Below are 20,952 nucleotides of genomic sequence, written 5' to 3' on the forward strand. Positions count from 1 at the left end.
TGAGGAAAGGCTAAAGTGGCTAGGGCTGGCTGAGGGGAGATTTTGTAGAGATATTGTATTTATTATAGATAAAATACTGACTGGAGTGGAACGGGTAGATGTGAATCACTTGTTTACTCTTTCAAAAATACTAGGACTAGGGGGCACGCAATGAAGCTACGAAGGAGTAAATTTAAAACAAACTGGAGAAAATATTTCTTCACTCAGTGTGTAATTAAACTCTGGAATTCATTGCCAGAGAATGTGGTAAAAGCAGTTAACTTAGCAGGGTTTAAAAAAAAGATTTGGATAATTTCCTAAATGAAAAATTCCATAAGCCATTATTAAAATAGACTTGGGAAAATCTACTGCTTATTTCTAGGATAAGCAGCATAAAATCTGTTTTACCGTTCAGGGAGCTTTCCAGGTACTTGTGACCTGGATTAGCCACTTTTGGAAACAGGATACTGGGCATAATGGACCTTCAGTCTGTCCCAGTAAGGCTATGCTTATGTTCTTATGGTAAGCTGTTCTACATTCATACTGCCTGAAAGGAAAAAGAGCTGTCCAGAATTTTTTTTTATGACTTGTGCCCTTCACTAGCAGAAAATGTAGCAAACAACAATTAGACAAGCGATTGTACGATTAGATGTCAGAACGTCCACCAGATAAATTAGGTGAATAGAAGCTCGACCCTGTAGAATCTTAGAGCCGGATATTCCAAATTATTTAAATGGCCAGGAGAGGCTCCTGGCCTTATAAATCACCAGTCCGGGGCTAACCGGGCATTTTCATTTGCACTTAACCAGATAGTAACATTGAAAATGCCCAGTTAGTGCCCAAGCTGAAATCGGCTATGTGGGGAGTGTTCCAAGGGCAGAGTCAGCAGTTAGCGGTTAAGTTGCCAAATTTCAGCACTTAACCGGCTAAGATAACTGCATAAAACATGGTTCTATCTTTATGTGATTCTTCATAGCCACTTAAGTGGCAAATATTACACTTAGGGGCCCATTTACCAAGCCGCGTAAGCGTCTATGTGTGCCAAAATTGAGTTACCGCACGTCTACCGCGTGGCTCTTGAGGCAATTTCATTTTTGGTGCCCGTCTGATACGCGCGTCCGAAAAATATTTTTTCTTTTCGGCTGCACATATCGGACACATGCCAAGTGGCATTTGGCTCGTGTAGGTCATTACCCCCCGGTTACCGCGTGAGACTTTACCGCTAGGTCAATGGCTGGTGGTAAGGTCTCAGACCCAAAATGGATGCACGGGCAATTTTGATTTTGCCACACGTCCATTTTCTGCAAAAGTATATAAAAAAAAGCATTTTTTACAGGTACGCTGAAAAATGATTTTGCGCGTGCCCAAAACACGTGCCTACACTACCGCAGGCCATTTTTCAGCTCACCTTATTAAAAGGACCCCTTAGCTGGCTCTGTATACCCGGAAATTCAATGCTGGCGCCCAGACATGACCTGGCATTGAATATCCCAGGTATAACGCCAGTGGTGGTCAGCAAAACATTGATCACTGTTGGCGGAATATCAGGCCCTTAAATATCAAACAAGCCATTTTTAAATACAACTCAGACATGGACTGAAAGCTAATGAAGATATACCAAGCAAGGGGCCACCCTGTCATACTTGTTTAACTGAAAAATAATTCTAGCTGCAGTATTTTGTAAGAGCTGAAGTTCGTTCTGAAGTTTAATGGAAACCCCCAATTACAGTAGTCTAGCTGAGATAGAATCATCATTTTCTTTGTAAGATGTTTGTAATTTGAAAGGCAGGGGGAGATGATGATTTTGCTATGAAGTGGTAGAGCCCTTCAGTAAGGGAATTCTGATTACGGTGGTTGTGCCCTCCTCCAGGTCCCTCTGCCAGAGGAGATCCAGATATCACCAGGAGATACTGAGATTCACCGGCTTGAGGCAGACGATGTTTCCAATCACCTGTCAACGTTTCACTGGGAGCTCTTCAAGTGTGTCCATGAGGTGACTAGCTTTTTTGCAATCTGTGACAGATACCCATGTATATATACATATTGAACAGCAGGGGGAGGGGGAGCAGAGGGAGGATTTTTTTTTTATTTCATAATTCATTCCATTTGTTTATCACTTGATCACATGATCCAAACCAATTTACAGCCAACAGGTTGGGTTGGATGTTGATTAGATTCTACTGTTACACAATAATTTGTAGTCTTCTAACACTACAAATTACTGTGTAACAGTAGAATCTAATCAACATCCAACCCAACCTGTGTTCCTTATCTCTCCCATAATGCAAACCAGCTTTTCCACTTTTCTACAGTACCTTCTCTTCCCCTCCCCCATAACATGTTCTATATAACAACTGTTGTTCCATCTATCCCATTCCATCCCCTTCTGACTATGTCCACTGAATTCCTACAAACATCTGCTATGATTTTACCTGTTTTCCACGTTGTAAATAAACTGCACAATTACATATAAACTCTGGTAAGATGTTCCAGTGACCTGGGGCCGTCGCAGGAGAGCCTCAAAACTTTCCAAACCTATCTGCTGTAGGTTATCCAGATACCTCTAATAACCCTTTGCCTTCTGATGCTTAGCTCATATACTATCTATCTCAGGATTAATGCACTCATCACCTTAGAGGTAACCAACCGCCAGTATCTTAAAAGTTATCCTACTTTCCATTGGTAGCCAGAGTAGCATCTTCAATGTCAGTGAAACACAATTCCTTTGTTGATGACCCCCCCACCCCCAAGCTGTCATATGTTTTGCACTAGCCGCAATCAGTGGAGGCAGTGTACACAGAATTGTAATAACCTAATCCTGTCATGAGAACATAAGAGTAGCCATACTGGGTCAGACCAATGGTCCATCTGGCCCAGTATCCCGTTTCCAAACAGTGGCCAAGCCAGATCACAAGTACCTGGCAGAAATCAAATTTAGCAGCAACATTCCATGCTACCAATCCCGGAGCAAAGCATGTCTGTTTCAGTAGCAAACTATGGACCCAAATCATGGCAAATTCCATACTACAAATTCCAGGGCAAACAGTTACTTCCCCTTGTCTGTCTCAATAGCAACTATGGACTTTTCCACCAGGAACCTTTTTTAAACCCAGATACGCTAACCGCTGTTACCATATTGTCCGGCAAAGAGTTTCAGAGCTTAACTATTCATCGAGTGAAAAAATATTTCCGTGTAACTTCCTTGAGTGTCCCCTAGTCTTTGTACTTTTGGAATGAGTGAAAAATCGATTTACTTCTACTCGTTCTACACCACTCACAATTTTGTACACCTCAATTGTATCTCCCCTCATCCGTCTTTTTTCCAAGCTGAAGAGCCCTAACCTCTTTAGCCTTTCCTCATACGAGAGGTGTTCCATCCCCTTTATCACTTTGGCTGCCCTTATTTGAACCTTTTCTAATTCCGCTATATCTTTTCTGAGATACAGCGACCAGAACTGAATGCAATACTCACGGAGCGGTCACACCATGGAGCAATACAGAGGCAGTATAGTATTTTTGGTCTTATTCATCATCCCTTTCCTAATAATTCCTAGCATCCTGTTTGCTTTTTTGGCCACCGCTGCACACTGAGCAGAAGATTTCAGCGTATTATCTACAAAGGCACCTGTCATAATGACAGCCCGAGCTATTGTGGCTAGATCTTTTCATGAAAAGTAGGGCAGGAGCTTATAAATTGGTCACAACTTTCAAAAGCTGGTTATAGTCAAGGCACAAATCCGCTGTTCAGGGGAAATCTTAGAGTTCACCTGTGTCCCTAAATCCTTTCTCTCCAGTGCCCACAGCAAGGACCTTCTTCTGAAAATAAGTCGGTCTTGTGGTGGTAGTCCATTTCTGACTCAAATATTTAATTTAAACCTTGTCTCTGTCTGTGCCAGACACATTCAGCCCTTCCAGCGCCCCTTGTTCACCCACAAACCTCACAGACCCCCAGATTCTATGAAGAGCACCCAAAGTTGGATGCAATCCAGAGAAGCATGTACCAGGGGCGTAGCCAGAACTCATGGTGGGAGGGGGCTAAAGCCCGAGGTTGGGGGTACATTTTGAGTGCCCCCCCCCCACTGCCTCGCCTCCTTGCCGCTTCCCCTCACCGCCTTGTGACTCTCCCCGCAAAAACAAATACCTTTGCTGGCAAGGGTCCCCAACCCCTGCCAGCCGAAGCCTTCTTCAGTGGCACAGCCGCGTTCGCTACCCTGCTGTTCTTGCTTCTCCTGTGCACGCTGACGCTCCTTCTCAGTTTCACATAAAGGAGCGTCAGCGTGCACAAGAGGAGCAAGAAGAAAGAAGAGCAGGGCAGCGAACGTGGCTGCGCCTGAGACTGGTGCTGAAGGCTTCGGCTGGCGGAGGTTGTGGAGTTAATAAGGGGATAATACTGAACCTTGTGGTACTCCACTACTTGGAATCCAGGGCTCTGACAGCCAAGTCTCTGTCCTGAAAAGGAAGACATCCAGCCCCGCGCTTTCCCCTGATATCCACCACATGAAACTGTTGAAACAGTAACTGACAACCTATTGTGCCAAACCTGAAGGTCAGTGAGGTGTACTATCGGGCTCATTTTCAAAAGAGAAGGACGTCCATCTTTCGACATAAAACGGAAGATGGACGTCCTTCTCACAGAGACGTCCAAATCGGTATAATGGAAACCCGTTTTTGGATGTCTCCAACTGCAGTCCATCGTAAGGACGTCCAAATTTCAAGGGGACGTGTCGGAGGCGGGACTTGGGCGTGCCTATCACTTGAACGTCTTTGGCCCATAATCGAAAAAAACAAGGACGTCCCTGACAAACACTTGGACGTTTTCACCCGGACCTGTTTTTATTACGAATAAGGCACAAAAAGGTGCCTGAAATGACCAGATGACCATCGAAGGGAAGGGGGGAAGGGAATGGGACTTATATACCGCCTTTCTGAGGTTTTTGCAACTACATTCAAAGCGGTTTACATATATTCAGGTACTTATTTTGTACCAGGGGCAATGGAGGGTTAAGTGACTTGCCCAGAGTCACAAGGAGCTGCAGTGGGAATCAAACCCAGTTCCCCAGGATCAGAGTCTGCTGCACTAACCACTAGGCTACTCATCAGGGATGATCTCCAGTTACTCCCCCAGTGGTCACTAACCCTCTCCCACCCTCAAAAACCATCTTTAAAAATATTTCGTGCCAGCCTCAGATGTCATACTCAGGTCCATGACAGCACATAAAGGTCCCTGGAGCAGTTTTAGTGGGTACTGCAGTGCACTTCGGACAGGCGGACCCAGGCCCATACCCCCCCTACCTGTTACATTTGTGGAGGAAACAGCGAGCTCTCCAAAACCCACTGTACCCATATAAAGGTGCCCCCCTTCACCTGTAAGGGCTATGGTAGTTGTGTACAGTTGTGGGTAGGGGGGTTTGGAAGGCTCAGCACACAAGGTAAGGGAGCTATGTTCCTGGGAGCATTTTATGAAATCCACTGCAGTGCCCCCTAGGGTGCCCGGTTGGTGTCCTGGCATGTCAGGGGAACCAGTGCACTACAAATGCTGGCTCCTCCCACATCTAAATGGCTTGAATTTGGACGTTTTTGACATGGACGTCTTTGGTTTCGAAAATCGCCGAAAGTCAGAAACGTCCATGTCTAGGGACGTCCAAATTTAAGGATTTGGACGTCTCTGACGGTATTTTTGAAAAATGAAAGATGGACGTCCATCTCTTTTCGAAAATATGGGTTTCCCCGCCCCTGGATTTGGACGTTTTACAAAGACATCCAAATTGCAACTTGGACGTTTCTTTCGAAAATGCCCCTCTATATCTCTTATCGAGCCACTTTAATAGGTCATCTAATGCCGCTATCAGGATGGCATCTGTCCTGTGCATTGTAAAGCCAGAGTGATGGTCATTCAGCAGAACTTCCTGGTCATAAAATCCATCAATTGACCCACTTCCACTTTCTCCATTCCTTTACCAGAACAGAAGGTGTTACACACTGGCTCAATAGCATTACCTCATGTAGAAGTTGTTGCCACTCTGGAAGGACCTTACAGAAGTTTAAATAAAGAATCTACATATTACTGTTTAGATATATTTAAGAATTTTCAAGACTTTAGAAGTCAAAATAAAGCAATGTCATAGACATGCAGACAGTGGACAGCATCCTGATTAAAGTTCCCTCTCCCCTGGAGAAGGGCATCTGCGACAGGTGTGTGCCGAATAGGAAGTCTCCAGGGTTTGGGGGTGGGGGGGGGGGAGGACAGGACCAGAATCAGTCTGCTTATATAATTTCAGGGTAATGCATTAAATTACACAGATCATTTTCATTCTGTTCCATCATCCTTTGATTTTTTATTTTTCTTCTCTCTGCCCCCCCCCACCCCGGCTGCAGCTGGAGTTTGTGGATTACGTTTTCCACAGTGAGAGGGGCAGGCGGGAGACAGCAAACCTGGAGTTGCTTCTGCAGCGCTGCAGTGAGGTGCAGCACTGGGTCACCACCGAGGTCCTGCTCTGTGAGTCTGTGGGCAAACGAACCCAGCTGCTGAAGAAGTTCATCCGCATCGCTGCACTGTAAGTGGTTCTGTACTACATGCCCAAGTCGACCTGGCACAGCCCCTGCCTTGTGCCGAGAGGGGAAAAGGTTGTTTGTTCAGTGGGGGGAGGCAGAGTTGGCACCTGCATGGCAACACAGGGCATTAGTCGCTTTTGCTGGGTCTTTGCTTGATTTGACCCTTGATGCATCCTTGGGTAGCTTATAGGAAAGCCTTGTACTGTGACAGAGACTCTTAGTGAGAAATCTCCATTTCTCCCCTCCCTTCCTGGCACTGATGGTCTTTTCCACAGACTGTTGTATAACCAGCTTCAGGGTGAGGGGAGGAGTGTTATGAGTGGGAGTGGTTGTTCTGGGAGTGGTCTCTTGCCCGTCATTGATCCCTAGGCAGTCATGTTTCTCCAGAGTACTTCCCTGCTATGGTTTGCTACTGCTGTAAGACCTGTAATGCAATTCTTGACAGGAGGCACTAAAGACACACCCAGCAATGTTCTTTGAACCCTCTACACTATTTAAAAACACACACACACACACGCACGCACGCACACACACACACACACATACGCACTTATGGGGACCTGGGCATTGAACTTGTGGAGTACCATGGAATATCTGAGCTGAGGAAATGTATTTCAGCTCCCCTTCATTTGGAGAGTAACATCCCCTCTCATCCCATCATGTCCCTACACAGACCTCATGGGCACCATTTCCATAGAGGTAATTATAAGCTTGTCCTTAATATGCAGGATCAAATGTTTCAGAAGTTCTAGTGTGAGTGACACAGTGACAATAGGGATGAGGGATGGATAGTATAGAGTATCTTAAGTTCCCATTACGCCTCCCATACTCTCCATCCCCGGAATTGGACCTGTACCCTGTGTGACTCTCCTCTCCTCTCTGTTTCCAGCTGTAAACAAAATCAGGACATGCTGACTTTCTTTGCTGTGGTCCTGGGATTGGACAATGCTGCGGTTAGCAGACTGCGACTCACATGGGAGGTAGGCCAAAGGCAGGACCTGTTCATCTATCCATTGCCACCCCACATGTAGAGCCGTTCAGGACTCGTGGGTCTCTGGGGTCCAATAAGCTGAAGGCAAATTCTGTACTTGGGAGGGGGTCCTGAGGGCATATCAGCCAGTGGGATCGCTCGATTGAATTGTGGCCTTTCTGTTTTCTCCTACCCTGCCACTAAGAGTAGATAAAAACCCAGTCTTCTTTCTCCAACGCTGAGGATCCTCTGTGCCCAACCCAGCCTTTACCCCTTGACATCCCCCCCCCCCCCACACACACACACAGCTTAGGATCATCTGAGCTTAATCCAGGCTTCACTCCTCCACAGTTAAGGATCCTCTGGGCTTATTCCAAGCTTTACCCCTCTCCCCCCCCCCCCCTCACAACTGTGGCCTCATGAAGCTTCACCAGTTATCAAAGGGGGTTTTTTCCCTACTATTTGAAAAATGACCTAGAGCCTCTCCAACAGTGGACTTTAAGGCACTTTATAGAGATTTATTTTTGAAAGAAACACTGTACATGTGGGGATTTTTTTTTTTTTGCTATTATAGTTCTCCCTCTGGGTCCTTCTAGCTGCCTGCCACTCCTAGGGTTGGTATCTCCTTTTGATAGGGTGATCCTCTGACCTTTGACTTTTTTCAGGAGTCTGTCTGGGCCACTTATCCTGCCGAGACCTTATGGCCAATAAGCATTTTGTGTTTTATCTTTGACCTTCCTTTTCTTGTTTTTCAGAAAATGCCTGGGAAATTCAAGAGCCTCTTTCGCAAGTTTGAGAATTTGACAGTAAGTTCTTGTTCAAGGGGCGACTGGGGCAGGGAAGAGGTATGGCCAGCATGGGGTGAAGGGAGGGGGTCAGTTTAGATCCGCAGAGTCGGTGGTATAAAGAACTATAAGAATATTGGTGACTGAAAGCTGAGGAGCCGATTTCTGGTTCTTAAGGTTTTCCTCCAGGAGATGGGTGATAATTGAGAACTGAATATAAAATGTGTACTATCTCCTTCTGCCCTCTCTATACTGTGCTCCGCTCCAGAGGTGGCTGTGCAGATCACGCTTTCGCAGTGGCAGGATTTGGCACCAGGGCTGTTAGACGTCCTGGGCTCTAATCTCAGCTCAGCCACTGATTCTCTGTCGTCTTAGGCAGGTGCCTGTATCTGTACATAAGACACCAGAATGAAGATGAGGCGCTGCCGCTGGGTGAAACTCTCATCTCCTGTCCTGAGCAGAGAGAGACAGTATTCCATCTAGCATAAGTCTATCCTATATAATAATTCTCACCTCCAACGTTCTGACTTGCCTGGGACCGTGGCTCATTCCGAGTTGGTCTGCTAGGCTCCATAAATCAGGCTGACATCACTGTAGCCATTATGATGTCAACTTCAGAACCCGGGGGAAAAAAAAAACATGCCTCACAGCTGATCCATGTCCAGAGGAGGGTCGCTGGACATGGGTGGCTGGAGGGGGGGGCAGGGGAGAGAGGAGGGTCACTGGACATGGGTGGCTGGAGGGGGGCAAGGAAGAGAGGAGGGTTGCTGCACATGGGTGGCTGGAGGGGGGCAGGGGAGAAAGGAGGGTCGCTGGACATGGGTGGCTGCAGGAGGTCGTTGGACATGGGTGGCTGGAGGGGGGCAGGGGAGAGAGGAGGGTCGCTGGACATGAGTGGCAGGAGGGGGGGCAGGGGAGAGAGGAGGTTCGCTGGACATGGGTGGCTGCAGTGGGCACAGGGGGAGAGGAGGGTCACTGGACACGGGTGGCTGCAGGGGGAGAGGAGGGTCGCTGGACATGGGTGGCTGCAGGGGAGCCGAGGAGAACCTTGCTAGCGCCCGTTTCATTTGTGTCAGAAACGGGTCTTTTTTACTAGTTATAAAATAATTTACCAAATCTCTTGAGGACGCAGTGAGTGAAGTGGAAGTGGAGCCAAGGTTCCTGGGATGCTGTGACAGATCAGAGGGCCACCGCTCATGGTTTCACTTTTATTTCCCCCTACCACAGCCTAATCGTGCTGGTGTCACTGTTTAAAGTTTCAGGGGAATCCAAAAGATTACACTGAAAATCGTCTAGTCATGAAATGTGATTCTGTATCCGCCACCGGGCCCCTTCCACCCGAACCCTGCCAGCAGAAGTGCTGTATTCTGTTCTGACTCCGGCATGCGCGGCCCACACAGACGCGCTCCTCTCAGCTGATCTTCGCTATACTCTGCAGGGCTTCTGTGCGTCTGACGTGCAGGACATCAGACGGACCGAAGCCCTGCACAGTATAGCGAAGATCAGCTGAGAGGAGCGCGTCTGTGTGGGCCGTACACGCCGGAGTCAGAAGACAGCACTTCTGCTGGCCGGGGTTTGGGTGGAAGGGGCCCGGCCCGGTGGCAGAGGCGGGTGGGACTGTGGTGCCAGGCCCCCCTCAGGGGAGGGCGATGACAACCTGGGGGGGTGGCAGTGGGGGCGGGGCCCGGGGCGGCCTTGTCCCGGGCCCAGCCCAGTCTCTCGGCGGCCCTGTCTCTCACCTCTCCTGGACTCAGACATAGGTGAGCAGAAATGCCACAGAGATATGGGAGAGTGGGTGTTGCAGAGGAAGACTTGCTCTGACTTGCTTGAAATGACAGGAGCATCGCGTACTGTGCTTTGGCTCTGGATGCTGCACGTGTTTCGGTAGCTCTCGCTCTTTGCAGAACTGAAGCTCAGAGCAGCTCTGCAAATCCCTCCCTGCAAAAACAATGAGAAACGCCTTTCTGTTTCTCACTATAGCACAGGTGCTGAAATTCAGGTGCGGTGCACTAGAGATAATCTCCTTTCACACATCATGCAGATTTTACATACCACTATAATTATTTGAGTAGGACTCAGTTGGGTTTGAAATCTATACATAGTACAGAATCTCTTTTCGCTGGTTTTAACAATTGATGTGAAGAATTTTCTGTCAAAGGGTTTGGCTGCGGTTCTTCAATTTGACACTGCCCTTCATGATGTGGTATTGTACAAATTAAACTGTCTTAGCATCTCGGGCCAGTTTCAAGATGGTTTATAGAGTTCTTAGTTAATAGGTCCTACCAAGTTAAAATGATGGATTTTTTTTTTGTCGTCCTCTTGGAATCCATTATGTGGGATCTCTCAAGGCTGTCCCCGCTCTCCAATTTTTAGTTTCAAACATTTTTATTGGTGATCAGGTACTACAGGGAACAACAAATGATTTAAAAAGAAAAACAAAGCAAATTGTACAGAAATGTTACTTCGCACTGTCAGAATAATAACCGGTACCTTTTTATATTGCCAACAAAACTGGAACCCTTTCCAATCCCGAATATCCCATTTAACCCCCTCTCCCTTCCCTCTAAAGAGCCCCTCCCCCTCCACTAAATATGATTGGTGAGTTGGAGATTACAAATTCTTTCCTCTCCAATTCTCAATTGTATAGAAATAGAGAAGCCTGGACTCTGATAGCTCCCTGTGCCCTACATTTATCCTCTCTTCCCCCAAAAGTCAAAGCAACCACCTACCCACATTCCCCCCTCCCCACCCCCTCCATAAGTATGAGAGACAGGAGCTAACCCACCATAGAGGGCCCCCCAAGTGGTGTGGTAAGTTGCCCAAATGGTTTAAAATATAACTACATACGCTTGGTCGCTCTCTCCGATTTTATTTAACACATATGCGACATCATTCGGAGAGTTTACGCAATTTAGATGTCCTGTTCATATGCTGGTCTAGTTCGCATGGCCTGAAATTGAACAAGGATAAGACCAAGCAGCTATGGTTAAGTAACCCATTTAGATTGGTCCCTCAGACTTTAACTACTGGCTTATCTTTACAAGTTGAAAAATTCTCTTCAGTCTTAGGATTTACTTGAGATACTAATCTTAATTTTTCAGCTCCAGATCAATCAAATAATTAAGACAATCTGAAAAAAAAAACAATCAGGTTTCTATTTGTGAAAGAACATTATTCAATATTAGTTCAGTCTTTTCTTTAATTCTTTTGCACGTGAACTCTTGCAGTTGTTTATATTCATTCATGTATTTCAAATAATTATGAAACTTTACCTCAGTGGTGTAGCTATGGGGGCCACGGGGGCCTGGGCCCCCCCTCAAATTGGCTCTGGGGCCCCCAGTTTGGCTGATGGGGGTCCCCAACCCCCACCAGCTAAAGTGTTTGTCCCACACATGCTCAGTTTCATTAAAACAGCGACTGAAAACAGAACAGGGCGCCAGGCAATGTGAGACCAGCGTGGGACAAACGCTTTAACTGGCGGGGGTCCCCAACCCCCGCCAGCCAAGGTACCTTCGCAGTGGCGGTGGTGGGGGAGCAGCGGTGGCAGGAGGGAAGCAGCGGGGAGGCGGTAGCGGCCACAGGATGGGGTGGAAGTGGCGGAGGGAAGGAGGCCAAAATGTGCCCCCCACCTTGGTCTCTACCCCCCCCCTCCCGTCGAGGTCTGGCTACGCCCCTGCTTCACCTAAAAATCATACAAGCTGCCACATTTTGTAGTGTCTGAACAACTAGACTCATTCCATTGTTGATCCATGCAGGGTCAAATTCATTTCAAATTGGCTTGCTCTATCTTTAAACTGTTTGAAGGAGCTGGTCCTGAATATATGATTCAATTATTCTCGTATCCTATTAATGTCAAAATTTTAAGCTCTCACTCAGCGTGTGGTTTTTTTTACTTTACTTTAAGAGTTTTTTAAGTTCTTTTGGGTTCCAAGCTGTTCAGTGTTGGAACTTTTTTCCATTAACCTCAGATGTCTTAATTCTTCCTCTCTTTTTAGATATTTGTTAAAAACGTTTCTATACCATACCGTTGTTTCTCTGTCTGTTTTTATTCCTTCCTTTCCTATACTTTTATTAGTGAGCTGTTATCTTTCCTATCCAAATTGTAGTTCTTTTCTATTTTCAATCTTTTACATTTTATTTATTGTAAAACCACTGAGACCTGCGAGTTAGCTTTGGCAGTAAACCATAAACCATATTTCAGAAATATCTCTGTAGAAATTTGGGGGGTATTTCCCTTTTTGGCTCTTATATGACTATTGCTGTCATCCACTTTGTACCTGTATGGGATTTAGCAGAATACAAATTCCAGATTAGATTGTAGTAGTGGGAAAAAAACCCTGCTTGTCCCTCTCTTTCCAGGACCCATGCAGAAATCACAAGAGCTACCGCGAGGTCATTTCCAAGATGAAGTCCCCTGTGATTCCCTTTGTGCCTCTGATACTGAAAGGTGAGTGGCCATTCACAGGACCCTCATGTGGAGAGGAACAAGGCATAAGGATTTTGGGGACTAAGACAGAGGGGAATAAAGTCCTATAAAGATAGGATAAGAAGCGGGAGCTGGCTGAGTTTATTTTTTCACAACTTCTGATCCATAGAAAGGCCACATGGTAGAGCCTGGAGCTCTCTTTCCAATCTTCCTTCCTGTCTCTTTTCTTGTGTAACTTATTAATGTTGATCACCATTCCTCCTTCTGTTCGGCTCCCTCTGTTCTCAGGCTCCGTCTGCTGCGTTATCACTCTTCCATCTGTGGAGAAATATGCTTGGAAATAAAGTTCTCTTTCTTTTCTTCCAGATTTGACTTTTCTAAATGAAGGCAGCAAAACCTTCCTGGATGGATTAGTTAATGTGGAAAAAATGGTGAGTTTGGGTCTGCCTGCAGAGCCCCTTTCGAAAGAGCTACTGAGCTCCCCATTGGTGAGCGTGAGTTGGCCAGAAGTGTGATTTAGTGCCAGGTGTGCACAAGTGGCAGCTCTCTTGTGCACTACGCCCAGGCTCGGCAGACACTGGGGGGCTGTCCGACCGCAAAGCTGAAGATCTGCAATTATGCTGGTGGCAGCCTGGGAGCTGCTGCCTAAAGGCCCACGCAGCAGAATCAGAGCCAGGGTTTCCATGGCAACCTCGAACTTTCTCTAGCAAAAAGCAGACAATTTTGTTTGAAAAAAAAAAAAAAAGAAGACATCTGATTTTTACTTAACTCTAAAGGGTCAGAATTTGGGAATCTATCCATGATCAGTCTGGCTTGCTGGAGACTGTGTTATTTGGGTCTTGTATGCTGTATACTGAATTATTTGTGGTGAAAAGCAGAGGGCGGCATCGATCAGGTGTAATCACAAGGGTTAGCATTTACTGTACAGCTGCCATGTAGATGCTTCCCAGTGATGTAAGAACTTGTGACACTAAGCATGGGCACAGGTTCAATTGTAAATGGTTTCAGCTCCACATAGGAGATAAAAAGCCATTACAGTGGCACTTATAGATGTAAATAAAGCCTGTTTTAAATTGTAGCCACCACAGAGATGGAAGGGATAGGGTCTGTCCTTGGAAGGCAGGGATCAAGGTTTAACCACGGACCGGAACGGGCTAGTAATCTACTACTACTTTCTATAATGCTGCTAGACGTACGCAGTGCTGTACATGTTATACGCAGGTACTTTCTTTGTCCCTAGTAGGCTCACAATCTAAGTTTTGTTTTGTTGTTCTTTTGTACCTTGGGCAACAGAGGGTTAAGTGACTTGCCCAGGGTCACAAGGACTTGGCAGTGGGAACTGAACACAGTTCCCCAGGATCTCAGTCTGCCTCGGGTACCCAGAGTGTCACTGGCTGTGATCATGGAATAAACCACTGTAGTCCCATTGGGTGTCATAGGTGCCCTATATAAGAGGCTTGGGGGGAGGGGCTAAGCCTTCCTAGTTGCAAGCACAACATTCATAAGTTTAAAAACGTGAAGTAGCCCTTGCACGCAGACAAAACAATGTTGGAAACAGGATAATGAGCTAGATGGACCATTGGTCTGACAAAGTATGGCTACTTTTATGTTCTTATGGTGCTAAAGCCCATCACAGCAATCTTCTCTCTCTGTAGTGATCCCCCGACTCTGACTCTAGGCAGTGTACTTGGCTGCCAGTGTCTCTTTTCTTATCTGTCTCTCCCCGGCTCATGAGAGGAGCAGGTCTCACTCCTCGGGTCCAGCAAATCCTTCTTTTCCACCCCCCTCCACCACCACATCGCCTACCAGTAGCTGCACTGCAGCAAGTAAAGCAGGGCTGCTTTGGAGCCTCGGCCTTCTCTGGGACTTGTCCCACCCTTGCAGAAACAGGAGCTCCATCAAAGGAGGGTGGGATGCATCCCAGAGAAGGTCGTGGCTCTGAAGCAGCCTTGCTTTACTTGCTGCAGTGCAGCTACTGGTAGGCGATCGAGGACAGGACGGGAGAAGGAAAGATGTTAGTACCTGCAAGGGGGGAGGAGTGGTTTGCTAGACCCGGGGAGTGAGACAAGCTCCTCTGCTGGGCTGGGAAAGGACAGACAGGAAGAGGTGCTGCATGGGAGGGGAAGATGCTGGAACAGGGGGAGAGGGGAGGGGGATACAGAAACTGGACTGAGGAAGAGGACAAAGGAGAAAGATGCTAGATGGAAAAGGGGGGGGGAGAAATACTGGACTGAGGAGGTGGGAAGAAAGGGAGAAACTTTGGTCCCACGGTAGGGATGCTGTGTAAAATGTGGAAGGAAGGGGAGGGACAGGGAGACAGAGGCTGAGGTCAGGTGGGATGTGAGAAAAAGAGAGGAAGACTAGCTGCAGGCCTGTATGGAGGTGTAGGCATCATTTACGAACAATGTTTTCAATCCAGTTTAATTCTAAAGACCTAAATATATAAGATTACCACTGTCCCTATAGCAATATGTATAGCAGCTGAATATATCTACTAAAGTTTGCACTGTTCAGTTTTCTTGCCACTTTTATTCTTTAACATATGTTCTCAAGGCGGCCTATGGCAACCCAAAGAGAAGGAAGAATTTTATCAATATATGGAACCCATATTTGCAAAATATCTCTCATAAAGCAAGAAGTGCTGTACTTAAAACCCTAAATTATGGGGAACCCAGTAGACATATACTCCTTGATTTAGACGGGCAAAGTCTGGTGACAGATTTCGGAAGGAATAGATACCATGAAGTAAGAAGTTCACGGTACAGAGGTTATAGTGGGGGATGGGTAGAGGGGGAGTAAAAGGGGTAAAATTGATGATCCAGATAAGATGTACATAAATGCAAATGATGTGTTATTATGATTACAGAATGTTTGCCTTTAATAATTCTGTTGCAAATGTTTGATCATCAATAAAAATCGTTTCAAAGTAACATATGTTCTCAAACTCTACCCCAGCCCCTCCCACATTAGCCTCCCCAAAAGCTGAGCCACAGACCACCTATGTTGGGTGTCCTTATCTCTAACTTATGGGAGTGACAGGAAAGGGGTCTCCCCTTCAGGACCTGTTGGTCCTTCCCAACTGATATGGCCTGGCCTCTGCCAGATAGGATGCTGGGTTCAGTCTTGCGTAGCATAGTTCAATTCTGGTATTTCTCTCCATGGCCTGCCACCAGTCTGCCCTTCCACTTGTCTTTCCAAAGTACCGACCGTTGGGCAGTAGTGACACAAGATGCCCATGCCATGTGCAGGGTCTATCTGTCTGCTAGGGTAGGGTGCACCAGGAGACTAACCTTATCCTCCCTTTCACGTAGCACTCTGTGGCAGAGAAAGTGAGAGCGATCCGCAGTTACCGCAGCATTCCACTGCGTAAGTATTCATGCATGTTAGCACATTCTGTTACTTATATGTCAGAAACATTGTAGTTCTATAAAAGAACATATGTATAATGGTAAATACAGTGACTTCTAGAGGGGTGGTCTTGCAAGGGGGTGTATACATAGGTGGGACTCCCTCGTATATACAGGTGCCTAAATGTTAGGCATGCTGATACTGGGTTGTATTTATATTCTATAAAGGAACCGAGGTGCTGGGAGTGCCTAAATGGAGGAACCCAGTTATTAAATTACCCCCTCAGTATTTCAAAATCTTTATAAACTTTATCTGCTAGATATATCAATATATATAAATGGCGAGTGTCGTACTCACTCGCAAATGCGCAGTAGAGACCCTCTCTGCCCCGCCCCCGCGTCAATACGTGATGAGGGCGGAACAGAGAGGGTCTCTACTGCGCATTTGCGAGGGACACTGCCGTCACTAACGCTCCCCCCCCACCCGGAGTCACCGCCGCCACCCACCTTCCACCCGGTCGGGCCCTCGCTCCGCTATTGAAACAGCGAGGGCACACAGCTCTGCTGAGCTGCCGTCGGCCTTCCTTCTTCTCTGCCTGTGTCCCGCCCTCGACGACGTTACGTCACACGAGGGCGGGACACAGGCAGAGAAGAAGGAAGGCCACGGCAGCTCAGCAGTAGAGCTGTGTGCTGCGTGCCCTCGCCGTTTCAATAACGGAGCGAGGGCCCGACCGGGTTGGCGGTGGGTGGCGGAGGGGGAGCAGCAGCGGCGAACTCGGCGGCGGGGTGGGGGGGCCTTTCAACCCCCCCCCCCCTCCTATACTATCCCATTTTTACGGGCTGAACGGCTAGTCCTAGTAGAATCTGTCTGTGGTGAACTGGCTGTGACCTATTTGGTGGTATTGCAGATGGCATTCTGGTTACTTTCGAATTGATATTTGAAAACGGTGGGCGCCCTCTGCTGTGCATTCTTGAAACTACAATTCAGCTCACATAATTCTGCATTTTCCTGTCTTCCCTGCAGGTCTAGATACTGAATCGTCCCTGAATCACTTGCAGACAAAAGCTTATGTGCGGCAGTTCCAGGTTATTGACAATCAGAATTTGCTCTTTGACCTTTCCTATAAGCTGGAACCGAATCATCAGTAAACAGAGTGTTGCACAAGCCATGCCGGCAGTGAGGCACAAGGGTTTCTCGGCCATGGTTTTTGGAGCTGCACCACAGGATGGCAGCATCTCCTCTGTAGTAACGTGAACCGTATAACACTAACCTCTTCTTCCCCCTTCCCCTCCAGCACCAGTGTTCCTCACTGCCTCCAACAGCAGCACCTGAAACCACAAGAACTGAGAACTGTTTCCTCAGTCAGGGAGTTAGTGAGACCTGAATTGGTTTTGCTGTGATGCAGGCACGGACATGGAAGCCAAGAGACTTACAGAGAGAGGGCATGCAGCTTGTGCCCATCCTGGGATGGTCCCAGGTAGAGGTAGTGCTACAGAGATGTACTCACAGGCAGAAATGGTATTGCAACTGCCAGCATATTTCAGCCTGTGCTGCTGGCTGTGAACCGCTGCAGAAAAAAAACAAAACAGAAAAGACACTTGAAAGAAAGTTTACAGACTTACCCAGTTCTAAATGGGGGATTGTCAGAAAAGCTACTTGAATTCCCAGGCGCACTTGTTTTTATACTTCCTGTTTTGTAAGGTTTGTTTTTATCCTTTCTTAATGTGGGACTGGTCTGATATTTTTCTTGCACTGCTTTTCATCCCATGCTGTGTTGGCTCCGTGTTTTATATTCACTCTCACTGTATACCCTGTGGACAGACTTGGTTATGGAGCACAAATGCACTTTTCCTGTGCAAGAGGATGTACTTTTGGCCTCACCACATTGTACTGGAATTAGCTCCATATCAATGAAATTCAGCTGCTGGTACAGGACACGAGCCCACTGGGAAATGGCAGGAGCCCTATTTAAAGAAGCGGGTCAGTCAGAATACAGATTGTTCTGACTTCTCAACTGGAAATGGCAGTTCTTATTGTATAAGAAACTCTATCTTTGGGAGAAAGGACAGCAAAGTTAACAAGAGCTCCTCAGCTTCCTGAGTCAGAGCAACTATTCCTTCATAGTAAGGACAGTGGGTGCATGTAGTAGCCTCTCAGGAGCAAAAGGGGAGGTAATGGTAATGAAATGCAAGAAAGCCTGGAATAACACAGAGGATCCTTAGCTGTGGGAGGAAGGAGGGGTAAACCCAGTGCATTTTTTTAATAGCGAAAAAGGTTCCGGTACTCAAATGCTGGGCCACCCTTCAGGGATGGGGTGATCACTGAGGGACCCACCCCACAATAGCCAGGCCCCCTGCAACCAGTCACAGAATCTATCAGAAGGCAGAATTGTTGTGTAGAGCCTGAGCTCTTTCATTAAAACTTGGGGACCATGGGTCAATTTTAGCAGACAATGGAAAAGGTGCCGGTACTCAGTACCCCCAAGTACCCCCTCAAAAAAAGCCCTGGGTAAACCTTAAGCACAGAGGATCCTTAATGTGGAGTGAGGGGTAAAGCCTTGGAGAACCACCAAAGAGCCTTGGCTTCTGGGGTGGGGGTGGGAGTGGAGAGGGTTAAAGCTTGGAAAAAGCACAGAGATTTGGAGGGAGTGAGGGATAAAACCTGCGATAAGCACAGATGGTCATATACTCAAAACCTAAAGCCGGCGCTAGGAGCGATTAACGCTGGCGTTAATCTGCGCAGAATGTTCAATGGACTGTAGTGTGGGAAACAACATGAGTGCCAAAGATTAGCGCAAATAGCATTTAAATGTAGTCAAACGGATGTTAATGAGGTCATTTCCTGTTCCCTCCCAATGCTCAGAGAACAGCGCACAAAACAAAGCCACCCTTAATGCTGGAAACCACTGGCGTTTGGGTGTTTGAAGAGAGGATTTCCCATGACTTTTTTCCTCTAAAATGAGCTGTTTTTTATTTAATTTGGAAGCAGAAGGAAGCTCGTGGAAGCCCCTAAGTGCTGGTAGTGAGAGACGAATGTGTGCGAGTCAGAGCAAACCCAAAAGTGAAAGCACACATTGGTGCCTGTTTTCTGCACTTTAAGCGTTTCAGGAGAAAAAAAAACATTTGAAAACCTTATATTTAAAGGTGCAGAAGAATAGAGCCAATATCTGCTTCACTTCAGGATTTGTCTGGCACGTACTCGTTCCCCTTACTTTCGGTCTGCAGCACGCATACCATTTGTATAGCATTAGCGTTAAGCGTTGGGGAGCTAAGTTTTGGTGCTGTTCCAGTGGAATGGTTTGGGCGCTGTTCCCTATAGTAAAGGAGTTCTGAGCATCAGCCCAAGAGGATCCTTAGCTGTGGGGGAGGGGGAGTAAGGGGTGAAGCCTGACATAAGTACAGAGGATCCTTATCTGTGGGGAGAGTGAGGGGTAAAGCTTGAGATAAGCACAGAGGATTCTCTGTGGTGAATGAGGAGGAAGTCAGTCCGCTCTGCAGTGTTTGCAACAGGAAGAGAGAACGGACAGGCTGTGTTGGCCAGAAGGTTTATATCTTAGCATAATAAATAGAAATAAAACAAATAAAAGAAAAGAAGATGATGAATCCTTTTGTATTGGACTAACTTAATACATTTTTGACAAGCTTTCAAAGGCCAGAACCTTCTTCCTCAGCTCGGGACAGTACGAGCAAAAGGTGACAATATCAGAATATATAAGTGAAAAATAAAAACATTTTAATGACTGTCTGAATGGAAACGTGTGTGTGGGGGGGGGGGAATAAGAAACACCATCCATCTCTCCTGTTTCTCACCCTCCGCCCCTACCTTTCCCCTTGAGACTGTCATTGGAATGCTTTTGCGTTTGCCTTCTGTATTTCTGATATTGTCATCTTTTGCTCACTCTGGCCTGACCTGAGGAAGAAGGTTCTGGCCTTCAAAAGCTTGTCAAAAACATATTAAGTTAGTCCAATAAAAAGGTATCATCTTATATTTTCTTTATATGTTTTGTTTTTATTTCTATTTTTTTATCTTTAAAGTGGATTTAACCAGCTACGAAGGTAGTTAAATTCTGCTGGCCAGCTCTGTCACTGATATTCAGCCACACTTTACTGGACAGTGCCACAGAATATCAGCAGAGACTGCCGTGGCACTATCTGGTTAGTTCCAGAGCAGACCAGGGTAAGGGTAGAGCTGGGATTTACCCTGTTAGCAGCGATTTTCAGCCCAGGTACTGGGATAAAGTTAGAGCAGTACAAAGGCTAACTGGGCAGTTTATCCAGGCTGTGGTCTGAATATCAGCCGGCACTCGGCTAACTTCTGGCGGCTGCTGGAGAGCTGGATATACAGTGCTGGTGCCTGGTTTAGAGACCAGCATTGAATATCTGGGTCATTTTCTGGCCATGGTGGTCAGCACCACTGTAATCGCTGATCACCGCAGACTCAGTATTGGCCTGATGTAAATGACAGCAGCTAAAGACCACCATGGCCCATCCCATAGGAGCCAACTTTTCATATTTATTGTGGATGTTAAGCCCAGTAGAAATAACCCTTCCTTGGACACATACGAGGAATATTGGGGGTGCTGAAGCACCCATAGCACCTACAGAGTCGGCTCCTATGGCCCATCCAGTGTGCCCAGTCGACGGGGTAGTAATGCTGCTCCATACAGGGTATCCCCCATGTCAGCACTTAACTTTAGTGCTCTATACATGGCCAGCCTTAAGCAGAGGTGACAGGGACAGCTGCACAGAGCCCCGCTCTTCTAGAGACCCTGCCCCAGCATGCTCCCCTGTCTTTGAAACTCCACCCCCTCCCCCCATACATTTCTCTGTAGAGGGCTCAGGGCAGCAGCAGCGATTTGCGTTGGCCATCTGCCGCCAATCCCGGAGCCTGCT

At 46.9% G+C, this 20,952-nt stretch overlaps 1 protein-coding gene across 1 annotated transcript in view; it reads left to right on the forward strand.

Moving 5' to 3' along the window:
- Nucleotides 1-18,335, forward strand: part of RAPGEFL1 (Rap guanine nucleotide exchange factor like 1) — a 44,226-nt gene extending 25,891 nt beyond the window's left edge. The window contains exons 8-15 of the mRNA XM_030221857.1: nucleotides 1,850-1,972; nucleotides 6,355-6,533; nucleotides 7,421-7,511; nucleotides 8,257-8,307; nucleotides 12,646-12,733; nucleotides 13,079-13,143; nucleotides 16,024-16,078; nucleotides 17,084-18,335. Of these exons, the coding sequence (XP_030077717.1) occupies nucleotides 1,850-1,972; nucleotides 6,355-6,533; nucleotides 7,421-7,511; nucleotides 8,257-8,307; nucleotides 12,646-12,733; nucleotides 13,079-13,143; nucleotides 16,024-16,078; nucleotides 17,084-17,208 (777 nt within the window). The 3' untranslated portion in view covers nucleotides 17,209-18,335. The remainder of the gene's footprint in view (nucleotides 1-1,849; nucleotides 1,973-6,354; nucleotides 6,534-7,420; nucleotides 7,512-8,256; nucleotides 8,308-12,645; nucleotides 12,734-13,078; nucleotides 13,144-16,023; nucleotides 16,079-17,083) is intronic.
- Nucleotides 18,336-20,952: the final 2,617 nt, after the last annotated feature.

Source organism: Microcaecilia unicolor, chromosome 12 (assembly GCF_901765095.1).
Source record: "Microcaecilia unicolor chromosome 12, aMicUni1.1, whole genome shotgun sequence".
Taxonomy (NCBI): Eukaryota; Metazoa; Chordata; class Amphibia; order Gymnophiona; family Siphonopidae; genus Microcaecilia; species Microcaecilia unicolor.